This window comes from Scaptodrosophila lebanonensis, unplaced genomic scaffold (genome assembly GCF_003285725.1).
Source record: "Scaptodrosophila lebanonensis strain 11010-0011.00,11010-0021.00 unplaced genomic scaffold, SlebRS2 tig00001412-arrow-pilon, whole genome shotgun sequence".
In the NCBI taxonomy this organism is placed as follows: Eukaryota; Metazoa; Arthropoda; class Insecta; order Diptera; family Drosophilidae; genus Scaptodrosophila; species Scaptodrosophila lebanonensis.
In genome coordinates this window covers 10,894,880-10,916,002 of record NW_022060739.1, presented here as the reverse complement: position 1 = coordinate 10,916,002, position 21,123 = coordinate 10,894,880, and the positions used below count along the sequence as shown (strand labels likewise).

General features: G+C 40.8%; 2 protein-coding genes across 2 annotated transcripts; one reads left to right on the top strand and one right to left on the bottom strand.

Annotated features, from left to right (window-relative positions):
- The first annotated feature begins 268 nt into the window (after window positions 1-268).
- Window positions 269-886, top strand: LOC115631941. Its single transcript, XM_030528793.1, has 2 exons — window positions 269-637; window positions 691-886. Exons 1-2 carry the CDS (start codon window positions 359-361, stop codon window positions 853-855), a joined length of 444 nt encoding a protein of 147 aa, XP_030384653.1. The 5' UTR covers window positions 269-358; the 3' UTR covers window positions 856-886.
- A 16,250-nt stretch (window positions 887-17,136) lies between these two features.
- On the bottom strand, window positions 17,137-20,099 carry LOC115631365 (GATA zinc finger domain-containing protein 10-like). The gene is made up of 3 exons (XM_030528084.1): window positions 19,132-20,099; window positions 18,182-19,053; window positions 17,137-17,147 (listed from the first exon to the last, which is right to left on the bottom strand). The coding sequence occupies exons 1-3, from the start codon at window positions 20,097-20,099 to the stop codon at window positions 17,137-17,139; spliced, it is 1,851 nt and encodes a 616-aa protein (XP_030383944.1).
- Window positions 20,100-21,123: the final 1,024 nt, after the last annotated feature.

Below are 21,123 nucleotides of genomic sequence, written 5' to 3'. Positions count from 1 at the left end.
TCTCGGTGTCCTATGTCCCGTCCTAAAAAAAGGTGATCCCACGGTCTGCACCAACTATCGTGGAATCAGCCTTCTTTCCGTCGCATATAAGGTCATATCAAGCGTAGTGTGTGATAAGCTAAAGCCATTTGCGATAGCACTGATTGGGCCTTATCAGTGCGGCTTTATGCCTGGTAAATCCACCACTGACCAGATATTCACGCTACGCCAAATCCTGGAGAAAACCCATGAGTTTCAAATCGATACCCACCATCTTTTCGTCGATTATAAAGCAGCATTCGATAGCCCGAGGAGGGAACGTGTATATGCCGCACTGTCTGAGTTCGGTATCCCTGCAAAGCTAGTGCGACTTTGCAGAATGACGTTGAGCAACACTCGTAGCTCCGTCAAGGTAGGAAAGGACCTCTCCGAACCCTTTGATACCGTTCGAGGTTTCAGGCAAGGCGATGCCCTCTCGTGCTATCTCTTCAACTTCCTGCTGGAGAGTGTGGTGCGCAAAGCTGGTGTACACCGAGGCGGAACGATCTTTTTTAAAAGCGTTCAGCTTCTTGCGTACGCTGATGATATAGACATTATCAGCCGTACCAGGAGAGGCGTCACCGGAGCATTTGCGGCTATTGAGAAGGAAGCTGCAAAAGTGGGTTTGGTGATAAATGAGAGCAAAACTAAGTATATGTTTTCCTCTAGCAGGGACACGCGGCAACCAGACTCCCAGATCGCGGTGGAAAACTATACTTTCGAAATGGTGAAAGATTTTATGTATCTTGGCACCACCGTCACAGCAACCAACGATGTCAGCCTAGAAATCAAATGGAGATTAACTCTAGCCAATCGATGCTACTTCAGCCTCAGTAGGCAATTGAGTAGCAGAGACCTTTCCCGAAAAACCAAGCTAACGCTCTACAAGACGCTCATCCTCCCCGTGCTGCTTTATGGTGCAGAAGCATGGGTGATATCGCAGACTGATGCAGCAGCTCTTGCAGTGTTTGAGAGAAAGATGCTTCGGAAGATCTTCGGTCCCATACGCGTTGGCGACGACTACCGCATACGATGGAACAGCGAACTGTACGAGCTCTACGCTGACATTGACATAGTCAAGCGAATAAACATCCAGCGGCTAAGCTGGCTAGGTCATGTCGTGCGTATGGAAGAAGACGCCCCAGCGAAAAAAGTTCTCGATGCGGATGTTGGGGGGAGACGACGACGGGGGAGGCCTTGCCTACGTTGGAAGGACCAGGTAGAGAACGCACTTACTACCTGCGGAGTGACCAACTGGAAGCGACGCGCGCGAAGCAGAGGCGCGTGGAGAGCTGTGTTACGTCAGGTCATAGCCCGATAACGGGTTTGAAGACCAGTCAAGAAGAAGAAGAACTAGCTAGCTAATAAATAATGACTAATTGGTAACAGTTTTATGAATACTTTGTGCCAATATTGCTGTTTTGCTATGGTTGGAACAAATCAGTCATAGAATTACTTCAATTCCTTCAATACTCAACAAATGCCTTTTTATTTCATAATAGATATAGAAATCGTCATCGAAATCGAAAGAGCAGCTTTCACTTTCAAAATGCGAAGTGAAGGAAGCTCCACGGTACTTGTATTTCAGACGCATCTGTATCTCTGTGCATGGCCAGAGCTAAGCCTTCAACGTCGCTGCCTCTTTGCGGTGTTGCGGGCAAAACATCAGTCAACAGACGGTGGCATCTTCGCATGTTCGCGCAGCCGTGGCCGCAGTGCCAGTAGCAGCAGTGGCTGTGGCAGCCACAGCAACAATGTGACAGCTGTTGTTGCTGCAACAACAACAACAACAACATCAGCAGCACCAACCAGCAATGAACAGCAGCCCCAGCAGCAGGAGCAGAAACGTGGCAAGTGCGAGTCATAATAACAGCGCCGTCAACTCTATGGGCCCCAAACGCACACTTCAAATGATGTAAGCTCGACGACAACGACTTGCAACAGTCAGTCGTTTCAAAATTATCTGCGGCTGCTGGCAGCGCGGCAGAAAGAGCGTTTGATATGGACGTAGGTACATATTGGAACACAATACAAATATAAATGTTGTTAATTAAAGATAATACATCTTTAAAAATGCAGGAAAATATGAAATAAATTTGAATTCTTCAGCAAGCTGTTTACCCGCTTGAATGGCCATAAAAATAAACATATGAGTAATTGGTTTTTAATAATAATAAAACTACATAGTTTCAAAACCTGGAATCAGTTTTGTAAAATATGAAATAAATATAAAATAAAATAAATAAAAACATACTTATTTGAAGGCAACTTAAAATGGTCTTTAAGCACTTCTGTAGAATACCCTCTGTCCGCTTTTTGTATACCATATACATATCTATCAATCTTACATAGATCTATAGTTTAATGAAACGTATGAATAAATTGAGATAACAAAATATTTACGAAAGTATTTTGTATACCATATACATTTCTATCAGTCTCCCATAGATCTATAATTTAATGAAATTGAGAATACAAAATATTTTCGAACATAGTGGGGTACTTTTTAAAACTCTTGAATACAAAATCTGGCTATAACATCCTGATTAGCATAAAAGGTTTTCACAAAGAGGGATTTATAATATAATGTGGCAATTTACTATTTATGATAAGATTAATCTTCTCATAAGGGAACCATATCTATATACTAGCTACTTTGATTTAAAAATAATAGATGTTCACACAGACAAGTTTGAATTAAAGCCTTTTAAACCACGATTATAAGATATACGCGTATAGGTATTACAAATCAACAACTGAAAATACTTGGCTTGAAACTCGTAAAATCAGTTCAAATTAAGCAGCTATTGTTAATCTTAAACGAAATCAAATACTACTTTAAAATTGATTTCAGATACATTCCAAGAACCCAATGGCTATAAATAGCAGCAGAGCACAGGTGGATTGAACCAACATTTAACAACGATTACAAGATTTTATCTTGTACCCTTTTGTTGGCCACTCAAATGGGTCCTTTACCCAATTGAAAACATTCTACAGTGGCAATGTTTCATCAGAAGTCACTTTAATGAAAGCTTTTTGAGAATTATCTGTGGGCGGTTGCCAGGTTCTAATTACACAATTTTAGTGAGCAGTTAACAAAAGGAGAAACCAAAATCAAATCCAAATACGAGTACAAATTCAAATCCAAGTCCAGAGAGCAAACATTAAATGAAACCTAAACGTACATATTTGCTGAAAGCAACGGCCAGCATACAAATTGAGTTAATGCTCGCATTAAAACCCCGTGGCCCTCAATCCTTGTGGTTAACTATGTACTATGTATGTGTGTGTGTGTGTGTGTGTGTGTGTGTATGTGTGGCCACTCACGTCTCGTTGATGCAATAGCTTAGCCATGGACCAATAACAATTGGATATCCGTAGCAATTACACACACCGGACTACAATCGACTGTCTAAATATCGCAGAATGCCACAACAACAACAGCAATCAGTATCAAATAATGATATTTCAATACTTTGATTGAAGCAGGGTCGGGTCGGGCCGGGCCAAGCCGGGCCTGGTCGGACCGGATCGGGCTGTGTTCGCAAGTGTTGCACTTGGCGACGACGCACGGACAAAGGCACAAAAATCGGCATGTAAACATGGCACAAAACATGACAAGGATAACAATGGCGATGACATAAACACTGACAAGCACAATAATGGCGTCTGGTGACGGCGGCATGGGTCCGGCCACTAGGATTTGCGTCGACCCGTTTTTGGGTGGGTCCTTCGGTACCTTTGAATGCGTATGTGGGATAAAACACTTTCCCATTTGAGGCTAATGAATGTCATGAGCAACATGGACCGATTGCTGCAGTAGGATTGAATAGATTTGAGTGCGAGCATGGGAGAGGCAGTTGTGCGAACGCCGTCTGCATACACTTTACAAAACGAAATCGGGACAGTAATTAATCTTAATAAAATAAATATTTAACTTGTGTTACTCTATAAATTATATAAGTTAGGGAGAAATCCTACACTAAGGCATTACTGTTATATAAAAACGATATCGTGGCAGGAGCAGCAAAGCAGTAAGCAAGCCAGAAACTGGCATTAAAACAAGACATTCTTTGTAGCAAAAGAAAGAAGAAATAATAATTAATATTGTGTAGTAGATTGAAAACTAACAAATTTTTCTATACTCATTCATTTATTGTAATAGCTTAAGATCCCGGTAGCCATAGCTATTCAAACCCTGTTAGCTGTAAGTTTTCAACTTTAAGCTAGCATTAAATAAATAAACTTTTTCTAAAATGAAAATAACATTTTTGAAATACTATATCATTGGCAAATATGTAATAAAATCACACGACTAAACAAATTGTAGATAAATTAAAGAAATAGCAACAAAAACTATAAAAAACCATTTACCCAGTATTTTAATTCCTTAAAATAAAGTTTCAAGAGTGTCAAAAAATGCCCGAGATAGGTTTGAAAATATTTGTAAAGTAACTTACAATTGTAATAAGTACTTAGCATCTTAAATATTTACAAATATTGACAAGAAAAAATAATAATGCTCATAGAAATAATATGAAATATCTATAGATTTATAATAATATATATAGATTTATTATATTACATATAGATTTATATGTAGATTTTTTCAGTTATATCCATATATATCTACTTCTGAGATGCACATTCTGTGCAGGGTATATTAATTTCGCTACAGCATTGTTTTTGGTTTAGCTGATGCTTATGATATGATAATCTTTTCGACCATGGCCGCATGCCACAGATGAAGTGTTGATGAGCATTTATTGGGTGTTGTAAGAAGATGGGCTAAGACCGTCTCGGGTTTATGTGTTTCTCAACGCTCAACGCTGGGTTTGCACAATGTGCATGCAGTCGAGCCGACTGACAATGTAAAGCTGTCGCATTACTCACAACAAACAAACACACACACACACACCAGCACAGAAATGCGTATATATATAGTATATAGCTATGCATGTATATATACTTGTATATATTAGAACGCAGTGGACAATGAGTGTAACAAATACCAAAATGTCACACAAACAGACAAGTGGGTAGAAAGGCAGTTAGACAGATAGACGTGTGGGCCCTGTCACACGCCTTGTCGCACTTTGTATTTTCATTAGTGAGCCTTAGGGGGGTGGAGTGGGGCGGATGAAAAGAGGCGTGGCAGCATTGGCATCGGCATCGGCATAGGCATAGGCACACGTCAGTGGCATAATTGAAAATTGACAGTTTATTGCCATAGAATCGAGTGAGCGGCAGGCGACTGTGTAGGCCGTTTGTGGTGTGCGGGGGGGTTACCGAGAAGTACAAACACACTTATTGGCCTGCCATTGTTGCCATGATTAAAATAACACTCTGACAGTGGCTGTGGGTGTCGATGTAGATACAAATATGTATGCATGTGGGTGTGCATGCGTTTGAGCTTTGGGTTGAACACAAATTTGCGTTCAATGGCTTCAATTTTGACATAATAGCTGCCAAATTTCAAGTTGTCAACTGAGCCGGGAGGGAGGTAGGGGGCACAGAGAGTACTGTTGCCGGACAATAAGGCCGACAACAAACCGCAGTATGTATTATTTTGCGGTAATTGGCTTTGTTTGCGCAATGCTGACGATTTGTTGTTGCTGTGGCAACAGCAACTGTTGCTTGTTCTTGTTGTTGTTTGTTGTCAAATTATAATGCTTTTACTGTTTAATATTTAATTTCATTTTGCCGAAATCAACGCTGAGCCGTTAAGACAGGTGTCGCGATGCGGTTTAGCAACAACGTGGGAATCCACGACGAAGCCACATTGCAGTGGAATTTAAGCCACTTACTGGGGACAAAACGGAATAACAAATGAATTCTTCATTCTTCCGACTTTAGTGTGTCTTTTTCATTTGAAGCATTCATTAAAGGGCTGTACTTTCTCGCGATTTTCTGCCTCGTCCCAAATCTTTTCGAAACCCTTAATTATCCCAAGTTAAGTTAAGAATTAAGTATTAAGTAAATATAAAAGAAACCTTATAGCATACAGGAATACACACTTCATAAGAGAAACTTTGTTGTTGGCTCTTAAGTTAATGCAGAAATTGTTGATAAGTCTCATAATTTACAAAATTAAGTAATACACTTGAAACATTGCACACATCTTTCTTTAATTTTATCCTCATAGTTCAAACCCAATTAAAGCTCCATCATATTATAGAGCAGTTTAGGCAATTTGCAACAAGAGAAGAAGAATTTGAAAATTGCCACAATTTATGCACAAATATCATTTGGAACAGAGCAAGTTAATAGTGACTTAAGAATACCACAAAAGCGACTATATTTGTATTTGTATTTGTAGTTCGTGGTTAGTAAACTAAATAAGCAAGGAAATAAGCAAGCGAGGAAGCAAGCAACTCTGAAAGGCGATCCAATTGCCTTTATACCACAAATACGAGAATGCCGGCGTACATTTGCCTTTAATTCGAAACTTTCAAGTTGCTTTGTAATCATTGCTTTCCATGCCCTGCTCTATCCCGACCAGGCCAGAACAGAACAGGCCAGGCCAGGCCTAGCAAGGCCACCCAGTCGACTACTTACGAGCATACTCGTACTCTTCACCCCCTTCCCGCGCTCAAAAAACTAACATCAGAAAAGTTTGGCGCCACGAAAGACATTTTAGCTGACAACAACGGGCGCTGTGAAAAAGTTTGCCTGCCTTTTCTGTTGCCGTAGATTGCCAGACTGTAGCATATTTGCATAAAATTTTGTCGTAGACAACTCGACGAATACAACTTTTCGTGGCCATCAAAATGGCAGACGAGCGTCAGTCCAAGAAAAATGAGCTAAAATATATAAAATATGTTCAAGTTGGGCTTGCGAAGGTGGCATAAAATTAGCCAAAACAACAACACACAACAACATTGACGGTGCGAGCGGCCGAAGAAGGGGTAGCGCGTGAGATGAAGCGCAGTTCAAAGTTGAAATCATGACAATTACTTTGAAAAAGTTTGTTTTTTGTGAAAGGTGCGCACAGTCTCTCTCTCTCTCCCTCTCCCCCTGCCCCCATCGCCTGACTTTGCATGCAAATTGGCGTTGTGGGTGGCCGTTGATGAGGTGGGAGCCTGGGGGAGGTGGGAGGCAGCTCAAATTATTTATTATTATTATTTGCAAAATGTTTCCATTTTTCTTGTTTGTACGTGCAAATTGTGTGCCTTTGCTTTTGGATTTATGCAAATGAAAATTTCTCACGCCGCTTGCTGTTGTTGTGCGCCTTTATTGTTGCATTAGTTGATATCATTTGTCAAACGACACACGGTTGCATTATGGTTGATGAATGAATGCCTGCCTGCCTGCCTGCCTGCCTGCCTGTGCCCCTGAGTTGAAGATGAGCCGTTGCAGCTGCTTACAGTTTCACAAGCACTGAGATCGTTAAGCCCCTGAACAGTCAAAGCATTGTTGAGCGCCTCAAATTGCAATTATATGGGTACACCAGCCATGCGCTCACATCAAATCTAGCATAGACTACTATTTAATTAGCCACAAAAAGCCGAAACGATTAACCAACACACACACACACAAAAGCGACTGAGACAATAAATGTGAGTAACCAACTATATAAAACCGTAGCCAGCCGACTGTCGTCGCAGTTTTGGGCAAAGAATTGCCACTTTGCTAACATCCAGAGAATACAGGATACGGAGTGCACAGCACACACACACACACATACAGGCACACAGGCACACATAAAGACAGTCACACAGTCGGCATTAAACAATTTGTTTCGCATTTATGCCCAAGCGCCAACTTTTTCCCCAACAGACAGTGGGTCGCATATTTTATATTCGTCGACAGCTCCTCGGCAGCAACCAAATAAAAACTTATTTTAAAAGTGTGTACGATGAGGAATTAAGTGTGTTATTTATTTACATTTCCAAAACTTGCAATGTGGGTAATTGGCTCAACAACAAATTGCAAGCATTCGACTCAGTCTAGCATATTAAATGATGTGCTGTGTAGTCTCTTTAAATAGACATATTTTAGATCGCATCTTAATGTTTGTCTCATGCGCACAAAGACTTAAATCTCCCATTATAAGCACAACTACATGAAAACTTCTCAAATACATTGCAAGAATTCAATGAAACTATAGTCTGTGCATTTTCTTTGCATTTAAAATCATTGATTATTGCACAAATTTTAATTCGAATTTTAAATTAAATTCATAATTGCAGTGCACATAGAAGAGTGAAAAGTTGTTGTGTAACAAAGCTGTAAACGATATTTATAATGAAACATTTTAACATTTCTAAAATTTGACTTAGATACGTGCATGACTGACTTAAATAGCTAGCTTTTTACATTTAACAACCTTGCAGTTAACGTTGCTTAAGAAATGTAATATATAAAACCATATAATCTTGTCTCCGTGTATTCAAAGATTTTATTTAAACAAAACAACGTAACGGATAAAAAACATAAAATTGTTCGTAAAAAAAAGTAATACAAAAATAATTAATCAATGAATCGTCATTATGAAAAGCTCTGAATAGGAGAAATAATCTATTAATCATTAATATGTGTATAAAGCTCCTGAATAGGACTTAAATATTTAACCAAAAATAATAATAATTTAAAGTTTTGTCAAGGGAATTTAATTTATCCGGCAACATAGCAAAATAAAAATAAAGTAGAGAAATCAAAAATGGAAAGCATTGCTCGCTTTTTGTCATAAAAAAAAATTTACCGAAAAGATGAATCAAAAATAAAATAAACGAAAAAAGGGACCCTCAATAATTCATAAAGACTTTCTTTTAAACAGTGATGGACCCATTCATCATCAGCTTCAGCTTTCAGTTGGCGCTTTCGCCACTAGCGTGGATCCGTCGTTCGCATTGCTAATTACTAATCGTTATAAACGAGGCAGTTTTTGTTTGTTTAAAACAGTTTTAAGCCACTGTACTGTATGGCTTCATCCAAACTTGGACTAGAGCAGAGCGCGTGTTCGTGTCCTCTTGGGCTTGGGTGTGTTTGTGTGTGTGTGTGTGTGTGTGTGTGTGTGTGTGTGTGTGTGTGTGTGTGTGTGTGTGTGTGTGTGTGTTTGTGTGCGGCTCATGTATAACATTACAAAGCGCTACACATGTGCAATCTGTCTGGTACAAATTTGTTGGGACACGATGAACATAAAAAGTGCATTTTCGACTTTGTGCACATATTTTGCGTGCAGTGTGCGCCCGCTTTGCAACACTGGTGGCGGCTGCTGCTGCTGCTGCTGCTGCTGCTGTCAGTGCTGAACACAATAAACCAAGGCAGCAGCACTTCCGTCGCGCACTTCTACGAGTATGTGTGTGTGTGTGCACAAATTGAATATAAAACGAAACATGCCGTTAAATTGCGCAACGGAAACGCGCGAAGTGCGCGCCAACGAGCAAACGAGTGAGTGAGTGAATAACTGAGTATGTGGAGCAGCAGAGTTGTTGGTGGGAGGGGGCTGATGCGCAGCCACACACTCACACACAGACACTGTAGGTGTATGCGCTAAAGTTACGTATGCACTTTTTTCTACTCCTGCGGCAAATGTTGTTGGTGTTGTCATCTAACCCGCTGGATAAAGCTCAGTGGCTTGGCCAGCGCATGCACAAAAAAAAACTGTTGAAAAACAACAAAAGGTTAGGGACTCGAAGCGTTTATACACTGGGAATTCCACCTGTCCCCTTTAAAGAAGCTTTATAGTTTTAAATACCAGAAAATATCAATTAAGTGTGGCTCCAATATTTGCAAAAACAGCAATATATTTTATACAAAGAGAGCAACATATAATAATATATATGATATAGTGATCGGATCCAACTCAAATTTTGTTATATAACTTCTTCTTAACTTTTCTGCTGAAAGGCTCTTTAGCAGCACTTCTATATGCCCTTATATACTCCATTATTTAATAGCTGACTTGTTGTGGAAAAGAGTGTTTTGAACCACTTCTTCCGCACATGAATACAATGTATTATTCTTTTTTCAATGTCTTTTGTCATTTTGATATCTTTATAAACAAACACCAGAGTATTTTGTACAAAAACTTTATTAAAAACCCTACCGTTACTACAAAAGCTAAGTGTTTTAAACCGAATCAAAGCTTACAACAATCATTTGCCACAAAACTGGCCAATTCAACTTCTTTAAAACCTGATTGTACCCATGAAAGTTAAGTGATATATTATATCGATTCAACTCATACTAAACATTAGTTATGATAACAAAAAACTGTCATATAAAACAAATGCATGGTATTAATTAATGGTAGCTTGTGAAACAAAGAAGTTCTTTTCAAATCGGCTAATGATTTTTAAGGAGCTGCCTTAAGATAAGATATACTGGTGTTTGAAACGGTTGGTTTTGATATGTTTGGAAGGATAAGTAGCTTGTCTACCAAATCAACCGCATTTGCCATAAAACCGATGGCAGGGTGTCCCAACTCTGCCACCTCTCCTTCTTGACGGTACAAACAACAGACCATATGCAGTAAGCCCTTTGCAAGGGTATTGTAAAAGCACAAATAAATGAAGATGTAAAAAAGTAATGCCTTTTAGTTCAGGCTGTTGGAGCGAAAACCCGACAAAAGCCACACAAAAGCTGATGCAACTGTCAAATGTCGATTATAATAGTAGATTTACCACAGAGCAGATCCACACACACACACACACAATAACACACACAACCACAACTATACACCTGCAGTAGGGTGGAGGGCACTGAAAAAGGGAAAGTCAGTGGAAATGAAGGACAGGTATTTGAAAAATTCAGCACGTGACTTTTGACCTAAGCTGTGGCTCTCAGCAGCGAAAGGTAGCCATTTGTATGAAAGTAAATATATAGTAATACGAGTGTATTATTTAATGTCGGCCAAACTAATACTCCGTTGTTGTAGATAATCGGCTTATTGCGAAAGAAATGTATTGCGTCTAAGTAAATATAATGTCGGTGCAATTTGAGCTGCAATTGAAAGGTTTATTTCATCGATAATGGGAAAATTGTTAAGGCAGCAACGCACGTGAGTTGATAAAATAAAGTTTGTTTAATACGTGTTATTATTTAGTCCCTTTTAGTGCACCAACTCCACTTTTCTTGAGACTTAGGGGATAGCACTAGATTGCTATCTGCTTAAGAGTCTGATAACAAATAAAGCTACACCAAAGTCTATTGCCACATAAATTTTAACTTTAGCCGTCGTCCTTCTTACACCTGCGATGCCTTTGAAAACACACAAAAAAATGTTTAAATAAGATGTGGAACAAGCTTGGATATTTTAAACAATGTAGGAAAGATAGCTTCGTTGTTAAAAACATGAAGACCATCACAATTAAATATCTGTTAAGGTTCTCTTTTTAAAGAATTTTTAAAGAAGTAATCTAAAGAATGAAGTAATAATGAGGCTTCTAGGCCTCATTTGTTTTGAATTTATTTCATCCACTTTGTGAATACATCTTCTCTCTGCTACATTACAAATTAAATAAGCAACAACTGAAGGCATAATACATATTACGCATACGCCGCGTATCACGTGAATTCCCAAATGCTGACAGTGACAGCTCAAAACTGCTTACAACACCCAGCAGACGAAAGCATAAGCGCAGAACAGCACATTTCGGGTGTTTTAGAGGGTTAAGTGCACAGCATGGTGTTTAACAAAGTTTAATGCGCAACACGCGACGCCTGCGAGATGCGAGACGCGCAACTTGTGGCAGAGAGCCTTAGCATCGGGGCACATGTAAGTAGAGCGGTAACTCTTAAGAGAACATCAGGACAAGTGCAGCACTTTTCTTCATCATCTTCGTCCCGTTCGCCGCATTCTTTGTCGACGTGAAAAGTTTGACTGGCAAAAAGTTTTGGCTCGGCAACATTTTCTGAACATTTCAATTGTTGCACCGCCTTGAAGATTTGACATCGTTGTGGGTGCGTTCTTCTTCTTCCACAGAGTTTCTAATTAGATTTGCAAAAATCTGCACTCCACGCTGCCAGAACTGTCTTAACTAGGCAGATATATGGTGAGTGGGAGGGCGGGTATGGGAGAGAGGGCGCGTGGTTGACGTTAAAAAAAATTCCCGGTGAAGGACTAACAATTATTGCAGCAGGGCCGCCACACGGACGCGCATAACTCGAGGCTCTTTGCATTTTAATGGCTTGAAACAATTCCAAGAAAGTGCGTTTTATACTTGTATACTTGTATTTTATTTTAAAGAAATGAACGCGAGCTACAAAAGGTTTATTGCCCAAAAAGCTTTTAAGCATGCCGTTAAACAGTCGTCAACCCATTTATATATTTCGTGCCGTCGTCACACAACACTGGCTGCTGGCGGAGATGCTGCTGCCCTAACCAACACTGCTGACCACTTGACGTCTGCTTGCCACTCGTAGTCTATCTCTGAGCCAAGTTTGTTGGCCCACTTGTTTGTCATGTTTGGTTTTTGGTTTACGGTCGACAATTCTCGACCACTACAAGTGTTGCATGCTTCTAACTTCTGCGTGTTTCTACACACACACATACACGGGTACACTGAGACAAAACAGCACTTTTTTTTAGTAATTTAAAATAATTGTTTGCTCATGAAAACTTTCTATACTGTCTGTATTGTCAGCCAACAATCGTACCTTTTATTATAATATTGTAGCACATATAAGTAAGTATGCTTTCTTTGTATATACTTGTATAGGGAATATCTATATTCCTTATGAGCTCATTGTTTATTCACACTCAACAGACCCTATTAGCTAATTTTGCATTCACAAAAGAACAAACGAATTGATAGATCTAGGGTTGCTTTGTTAGTCCTTAGTCTAACTAAATATGTGCAAATAGATTTCAATTGAAATGTTTGTAAAAATTCAAATGTTATCTCATAATATTAGGGACAATGTCGAAATTGAAATGAACACGGAAGGAAACCATTTTATTACAGTAATTCTGTGTTAAATTCCAATTCCATTTAGTTTTAACACTTTGTTTTCGTTCAGTGTATGTACGATTATGTGTGTTTATCTGTCTTGCCTTGTCCTTGTCGTTGTCGTTGTCGTTGTCTATAGCCGTCAAGTTGGGCCCATTGCTGTCTGGTGTCTGACAGAAGAAGTCACGGCGCTTTAAGCGCTCTAATTAAGTTCGACTCTGACTATTGTAACGCCAAGTTTCCCCTGATTGCCACAAGTATTGAAAGTTTGGCAAATGGCGTCAACATGTGTGTGCATGTGTGTGTATGTGTGTGTCGTCGCAGCACTGCTTCATTATTTATACTCTCTCTATAAATACATAGACGAGTGTGTGTGTATGTGTGCGAAGTTGTAGTATTTCATTAAAAAGTTTTTAGCTCTTGCCATTGCAGTTTGGTGCGCAATGTGTTGATTATCAAGAGCAGCTTATGCAAAACACACAGACACACACAGACACACATACTCGTACACACATAGACACTTATGCTGCAAGAAACTCGAGCCATAAAGGAAAAAGTGTGGGAAAGTGTACAGAAGTTGTCGTTGATGATAGATGGCGGCCTTGTAAAAACTTTAAGTCAATTGACGGCTTGCTAAGAATAAATTTGTCTTCGAAAGTATCTCATGTTTTGTTTAACAGAGCACTTCTATGTGAGGAAATTAAATGCAACAACTACGAAAGTTTCTTTCTGCCCCAACAGCAAGTAAACATTACTTTTTTTTGATAAAGCCAGCAAAGACAAGCCTTTACGACTTAAACCACTTAAACAATAATAAACAATTTTCAACCAAAACAATTGAATTATTGAAACCAAAAAGCTTACTTTATATATGGCTTCCAAGAGCCAAGCAGTGAAGAAACTTCAATAATATAACATTTTACATCGAACGGGACAGGTAGCGTTAATCAGACGTTGAGGACTTGCACTTATTGCTTTCACATTAATTGCTTATAATATTTAATTAAACGTTCCTTTTTAAAATAGTGCGAGAGGTGCAATTCAATTCCAATTAAAAACAGAATACTCTTTATTAGAATAGTGTTTGTTTAAAATAAGTCTGCTATGCATTAAGTAACTCAATTTTCATTTGATAACTAGTTACAAATAGTTTTGGAATGTTTCTGCAAATTGGAATAACATTTTCTGTAAATTACGTAAAACTATTTGACATATGTAAAGAAAGCAAATCATTTTGATATTGGAGGAAATAGTACTGGAAATCGCGCTTTAAAAAATAAATACATTTGAACACTATTTAACCAAATCATTTAAAAATGTATAGCTTAAAATAGGTCTACCGCTACAGCAGTAATAAATCATTTATCATTAATTTATAGTTTTACAAATAATTATGAATCATTGCTTATTCAGGATTGTGCAGCGTGCTTTCCTATAATGTTTGTTAAATTAAAACTATGATAAATGAATGAAATCGTAATTTATATTTAAAATGAAGAAGTTTTCATTTGAAGAAGCATATTCTTTACGGAAACAACCATAATTTTGAAAGCATAAATTTTTGTAAATCAATGGAATGGAGCTGCTTTGGAAACGATGTTTGAATGCGGCCCCAAATTCTTCGGTTGTAAAATAATTTTGCACTATTGGGGCAACTAAACTGCTTTCCCAATTCCACCAACCAGCAACGACAACCAGCATTGGCTAACCAAATTTTGCCACATTTTCCGAAGCCAACAAGCACTTGAACAATTGCCACTCCACGACCACAGCCACATCCACATTCACAGCCACATCCACAATGACTAATGCCACGCATTGCAATGCATAAATGCCGCTAATGCACTACACACATCTATCTATTTGGGCGTGTGTGTGTGTGTGCGGCGCAACAAAAAAAAAAACAGAACAAGAAACCGCTCAAGAACAACAGTGGAAACGATTGGCACTGGGATTGGGGAGCTGAGGACCGGCTTTATTGTCGCATTATGACGCATACGCGTAGTTTATGGCCAACAAATATGGTAAAAACAGCCAGCAGAGCAGGCTGGGCCGCCTATGGGCCGCTTCGAAGCAGATAACTATGACTTCATTATGAACTCATGCTGTAAAATGCAGTGGCTGCGACAATGGCGAGCCCCAATTCGGAGCCCAGCAAGCCAGCCAGCCAGCCAGCCAGCCAGCATAAGCCAAACATTAATAATAAACAACTTACAAGCCATAAACCAATGGGATGCCGAAAAAATGAATGCGAGCAAGCAAACTACACAATAAATTATAGCACGAAAAATAAACAAAAATGGCCAAGCGAGCACAAACGACATTAAAAAGTGCAACGAGCGAAAATACAAATCAAACAAAGGCAGGCAGCAAAAAAATGAACAAATAAGGACACCAAACCGAAAAACCGAACGAATTTTAGTCAAAAAGCAAAAGCACTGAAAATATGCGCGCATTCAACGCACAGTGAGTGTCAAAATTATGACAACAGGGTGGTGGGTCAGGGTCTGCATATCGAAGATGGGGGGATAACTGCCAAAATGGCAGAAAGGCAGAATGGCAGCCAAAAGCCAAGCGGTCGGGGAATGAGAAAATTAACAGTGGAGGCCATCAAGCGATGGCGATGGCAATGGCGATGGCGACGACAACTGACTGAACGGACCGATAGAAAGGCAGACGGTCGACGGTCAGACAAATGGACAGGCGGACGCATAGACGAATGGACGAATGCTGCATGCCACATGGAACGTACAACGCACTTTATACAAATACACTCACAACACACGCACACACACACACACACACACACACAGAGGCGTAAGCAAAAATTGAAAATGGCGACGCCAAACAGAGTGCCAGGCAATGCAACGAAGGCACAGAGTAAAAGCCAAATAAAAAATGTAGGAAAAAAATATAGATATAGCAAAGAGGCAAACAGAGATCAAAACCATTTTTTTTTTTTGGCAGTAAGCCCTGTTGCCAATGGCTGACAAAAAAGAAACAGCAAATTGACGCATTTTGGTGCACCAAAGCCCATATGCCCTTACAAATCTGCTTCTCTGTTTTTACATATATAGTATGATATGGAAGATGGATCCAGTTGGAAGCATTTGCCATTTGGTTGCCATAGTTTTATGAGCAACACAGTTCTACAGACGAAGAATTTTATTTAAAACCTAATCGTTCCTACTTCCAACTATATATTAATCCAATATAATTCAAACCCTGCAACTTTTTCGGGATGTCAACAGACGTTCCATCAACAAGTTTGTTTTCGATAACTTTGTAAGCGGAGAAGCTTTTCAGACAAAGGAGTTTCCTAAGCCTGATTGTTTTTATTATGGCAGCTATAAATTGAAATTCTAGAAAACTTCTGCAGTACGAAATTGGCGGCAATAGCTTTAACAACAAAGAGGTTATTCACAAATCTGGGCCGTTACAAAGCCGTTACACCCGTCTGGTCAAGAGTATACAAATTGGAAACTCGACTATATAAGTGAAAATGTGTGAAAAGCAGGCGCAACAAAAGGAAATGGACACCGTTGCTTATGGGTATGGATATGCGTGCACTCCCGACCGTACACATACAAGCATATCTATATGTTTGTGTGACAATCTGAATGACGGGCACTCCATAAGACCACAGCGTGTGGCTAGCTGAGAAAAAAAGACAGAAATTAGAAAACTGTGAAGCAATATACTAGAGCAGTGTGGAGAAGAACTGCTAGATTTGGATTTAAGTTCAGTTTTTAGACTGCCACAGTGTCCATCTACGTCATCTGCATGCGCACACAGCTGGATACGGTCCAGTTTGCGAATCAGAATATATAGATATGCAATGAGTAGAATAGTGTCCAGCACTAGATAGTTTTGTGTCGTTCATCTGCAGAAATTAGTGAAGATTGCTTTCTGACAGGAGATTTCTTTTATCAACTCTTGAAAAACTCAACGTCTATCGAAGAAAGTGAATGATAAATCTTTGTGGATATTTGGGAAAGCTATACGTGATATAATTTTACGGTCAATATAATCGACCTGAGCTGATGTGGCTATTTAAAAATAGCCTATTAAAGAAATGGCTACTGACTTTAAAAAAATATGGAAAAGTAAGTACGCAGCCAATGCCAATGCAGCTCCTCAGACGCTATTGTGGCACCAATTAGGATAACCAAATGAATCTGAATTATATAGAAATATTAAGTTATACTCCACCCTCACATTATGGTGGAACTGATATTAGAGACAATATATGAATAAAGCTTATACATTTTGATCTAAATGCTTTAAATCCAATCAAATCTTTTATACAATACATCAATTTCTTATTATTTTTTCTTATTTTTTTCTTTGTCTAGCATTTATTTTGGCATTATTTTTATTTAAAATGAATCAGATCAGTAATTTATTAAGTTATAGTTGTAAAAAATGTAAAATGTTCATAAGTATCTTTATATATCTAGATAAAAGTGCATGTAAATTTTTTCAAAGATAAAACGTCAACTAAATGGGAGCATTATGTTATTTTAAGTCCCAAAATTTTGTTATTTAAACTATTATATCAGCTACTACTTGTATATATCAGAAATATTGTTAATCAGCTATTGTTGCTTAAAGTGACTTCAATTAGTTACCTCGTAGAGAAGCACTTTGCAGGTTTCAGTAGCTGTTTTAAATTTCGTTTTAAGTGTTAATATTTAAGAGCTTCTGAAAGAGAATTCGTATTGAGTTTTATGTAAACGCGTCAAACATAATTCCCATTAATTCCCGTACAAACAGTACGTTTCTCCATGCTCGACAGCTACATTATTATGTTCTAACTAACAAGCGCAATGATTAATTTCGAGCTGTGTTTAACTTGGCTTGGCACCGTCTAATGCGCTCTTCACATTTGTGATCCTGCTAAGCCCATAGTCCAGCAGATCCACAGACACACTGGAGGGGCTACGTCGAGAGCGAGAGACTAGAAACTTAATTTTAGCAACGATGAGAGGCTTTAGTCAACTGATTAACCCCTGGCAGGCCAAGCTGGTGGTGTCTTAATGCGCCAAATGGACAGTGCCAGGACTTAACTTGTGTGGTCGAATATGCGAGTACACGAGTGCCCAACCGGCTAAGAGGGATGGCATTATAACAGGACTCGAATAGCCTTGGGTGACCGGACAACGGCCACACACTGGCGTATACATATGTATCTATATAGTGTGTGTGAGTGTGTGTGTGTGTGTGTGTGTGTTGGACAGCCACTATACGACGACTACAACTACAACAAATGTCATAAAACGGGCACTCACCTCGATAAACTTTGCTGCGCTTGCCAGCGGCGACAATTTGTTGTTGTTGCTGCTGCTGCTGCTGTGCCGGCGGCGGCGGCTGCTGATGCTGCTGTGGCTGCTGCTGCTGCTGCTGCTGATGGGCCACTGTAACACCAGTGTCCAGTTGCATAAGCAAGCGTGGCGGTGCGGTGGCATGGCCGATATTTCCATTAACATTACTCACAGGGACCGACGAAGTCGAGTTGCAGGCCGCGGCAGTTGGCAACTGATGTTGCAAATGCTGAAGATGTTGCTGTTGCTGTTGCTGCGCTTGCTGTGCTTGCTGTTGCTGCTGTTGGAGATGATGTTGGTGCTGATGCTGGTGCTGGTGGTGATGATGATGATGGTGGTGCGACAACAAGGACTGCTGTGGCTGCGCATTGGCGCCAACAGGGGCAGCCACGGCTGGTGGTCCATGTGCCGGACAAAAGCTCCGATATTCGCCATTGATGTCAATGTAAATTGGCGCCTCCACAAGTGGCCAGGCGCCAGCAGCAATCGATGTTGCAGCCGCTGCTGCCACTGCTGCTGCTTGAGGCGCACTTGCTGCCGCAGCTGCAGTTGCCGTGGATGGCGGCGTCAAGGTGATTAGTTGCACGGGCACCAATTGGGCGGCGCCAGCGCCTGCGGCTTGTAAGTGTATGTGTGGCATGCCGCCATGCTGCGCACAATGCTGCTTGTGCGGCGTGGGTGACAACTGTTGCTGCTGCTGCTGCTGTTGCTGTTGATGTTGATGTTGCTGGGCTGCTGTGGGTGGCTGCAACATTTGTTGATGATAGTAGACTGTGGTTTGCTCGTAGGTGGCATACATTGCGCCATGATTGCTGCTTGGGGCTGCTGTTGGCACGACGGCCATGTTGCTATTGTTGCTGCTGTTGGCCTGCTGGTTCTGCAGCAGCTGCTGCTGCTGTTGCTGCTGCTTGGCCTTCAGCGCTGCGGGCTGAAACGGTGGCGCCAATGGTGTCAGTTTCGATTTATAGGCTCTGATCAGTGCACTGGTTGTTGCTGCCGTTGCTGTCGTACTACTCGTTGCCCTTTGATTTAGTTGCTCGACTTTATTGATGGCAATTTGTACTTTCTTTGCTGGCTTGTTACGTGTGGCATACGAAACCGTTTCATTGCGTCCATTGTTACGATTGTTGTTGTTGTTGTCCACCGCCTGGCTAGCCGAGCTGTGTGCGGGCATATGAGCGCTGGCTGGCGATCTATCGATGAGCTGATAGCTTTCGCCAATAAACGCCACCAAGTCGTGACAGGCCTGCTGCAGTTCCTCCTCCTGTGTGGTGCCGCCACCTGTTGTGGCAGCAGAGGCAGCGGCATCGGCATCGGCATCGCCAGCTTCCTCGTCCTCATCGCTCTCGATAACATGCTCGATGATGCGCAAGTTATCGTAGTCGATAATTCGCGCATAGCCCATTTCGAGTGCCAGGCCAGTCAGTCTGGCCACATCGTCCAGACTATCGCTATCGCTGTCTTGGTCGGTTTGCTTCAGCTCCTGTACTTCCTCTTCCTGCTCTTCTGCATCTAGTTGTAAGTCTTGTTCTTGTTCAGCTGGATTATTGTTATCGTTATCGCTAGATTTATCGTTATCCTTATCGTTTCGTATACAATTCTCTGTGGCTTCTTCTGGCAGATCCTGCAACTCTGGGATTTGTGTAGTCTTTTGCTCATCCTGCTCCTGCTGCTGCTCCAGTTCCTGCTCCTTTACTTCCTTCTCATCACTCTCAGTTTGGGTGCTGTTATCGATCAAAATCGCTGCACTGCTACCATAATAATCACATTCATCGCACACCTCGGACGCCTCCTTGCCGGCCTTGGGCGTCGTGCCCGTGCCGGGCACCAAGTGTGTGGTTACAGTGGCTGCTGCCATTCTAATTATCGCAATCACCCCTTGTGTGGGCGACCCTAGCCCAGAACCGCCTGTCCGCGTCTATTCGCTTGACGCCAATTGCCAGCTGTTGCGTGGCAGTGAGTCACTCCTGCCCGTATATCTATACTATATACTAGTAGTTGTTGCTGAAATACGCAGCTCGTCGTTACTCGCCGCTGTCGTTTAAGTTAATTGTCAATTGAAAATTTATATACGAGTAGTTGTATTTATTTATATACGCGCAGAGCGACATCGGCGAGGATGCTGACAGAGTAGTGAGCAAGTTGTTGCCGCCAACAACAGTGGCATTGGCAGCGTTGGCGTTGGCGTTGCCGTTATCGACTTCGACTAACATGTTGGCCAACTCCGAGCTGGTTAAAATGCATATGTTGCCGTCTGTTTTGCTTGTTGCGCGTGGGCGACGCCTTTGACAGACGCCAGGCTGCCAGGCTGCCAGCCAGCCAGCCAGCCGTCCTGCCAATTTCCTATTTGCCTTGAAGTTGGTTCGGCCGTCTGCCTCCTCCTCAGCACTTAATTTAGAAATTATCTCATAAATAAATTAGTAAACACGCTGTGCACGCACTTCCGTTTTCCGCGCTCTTATCGATCCGATCCGACGGACCGACCGACCGACCGACAGCTTTCTCGCTTTTCTCGCTTTTCTTGCTTTTGGCTTACTTGCCAAGTTAATGGCTCTCCGCTGCCGGCTGTTGTTGCTCTTAATTTGCTGTATAAATCAGCGGCATTGAGGCAAACCTTTGCACAACTTATTTACACTTGTTTGATTTCGGCGCTGCAAGTAAAAGGAAAGAAAGCAAGAAAAACAGATGAGTACATTACTTGGGCAGAGCAGACGAAAAAGAGTTTTCGCAACTTTCTTGTGCGAGTATTTTCCTTTTCGTCTCTGTTTTTATTTGGTCTTGTGTGGGCAATTTCATTTTTAATTTCGCTGATGTTTTGCTTTTGCTTTTGGTTTGTTTTGATTTGATTCTGTTTCGTTTGCGCTTAGCAAGTTTGCCCGTGA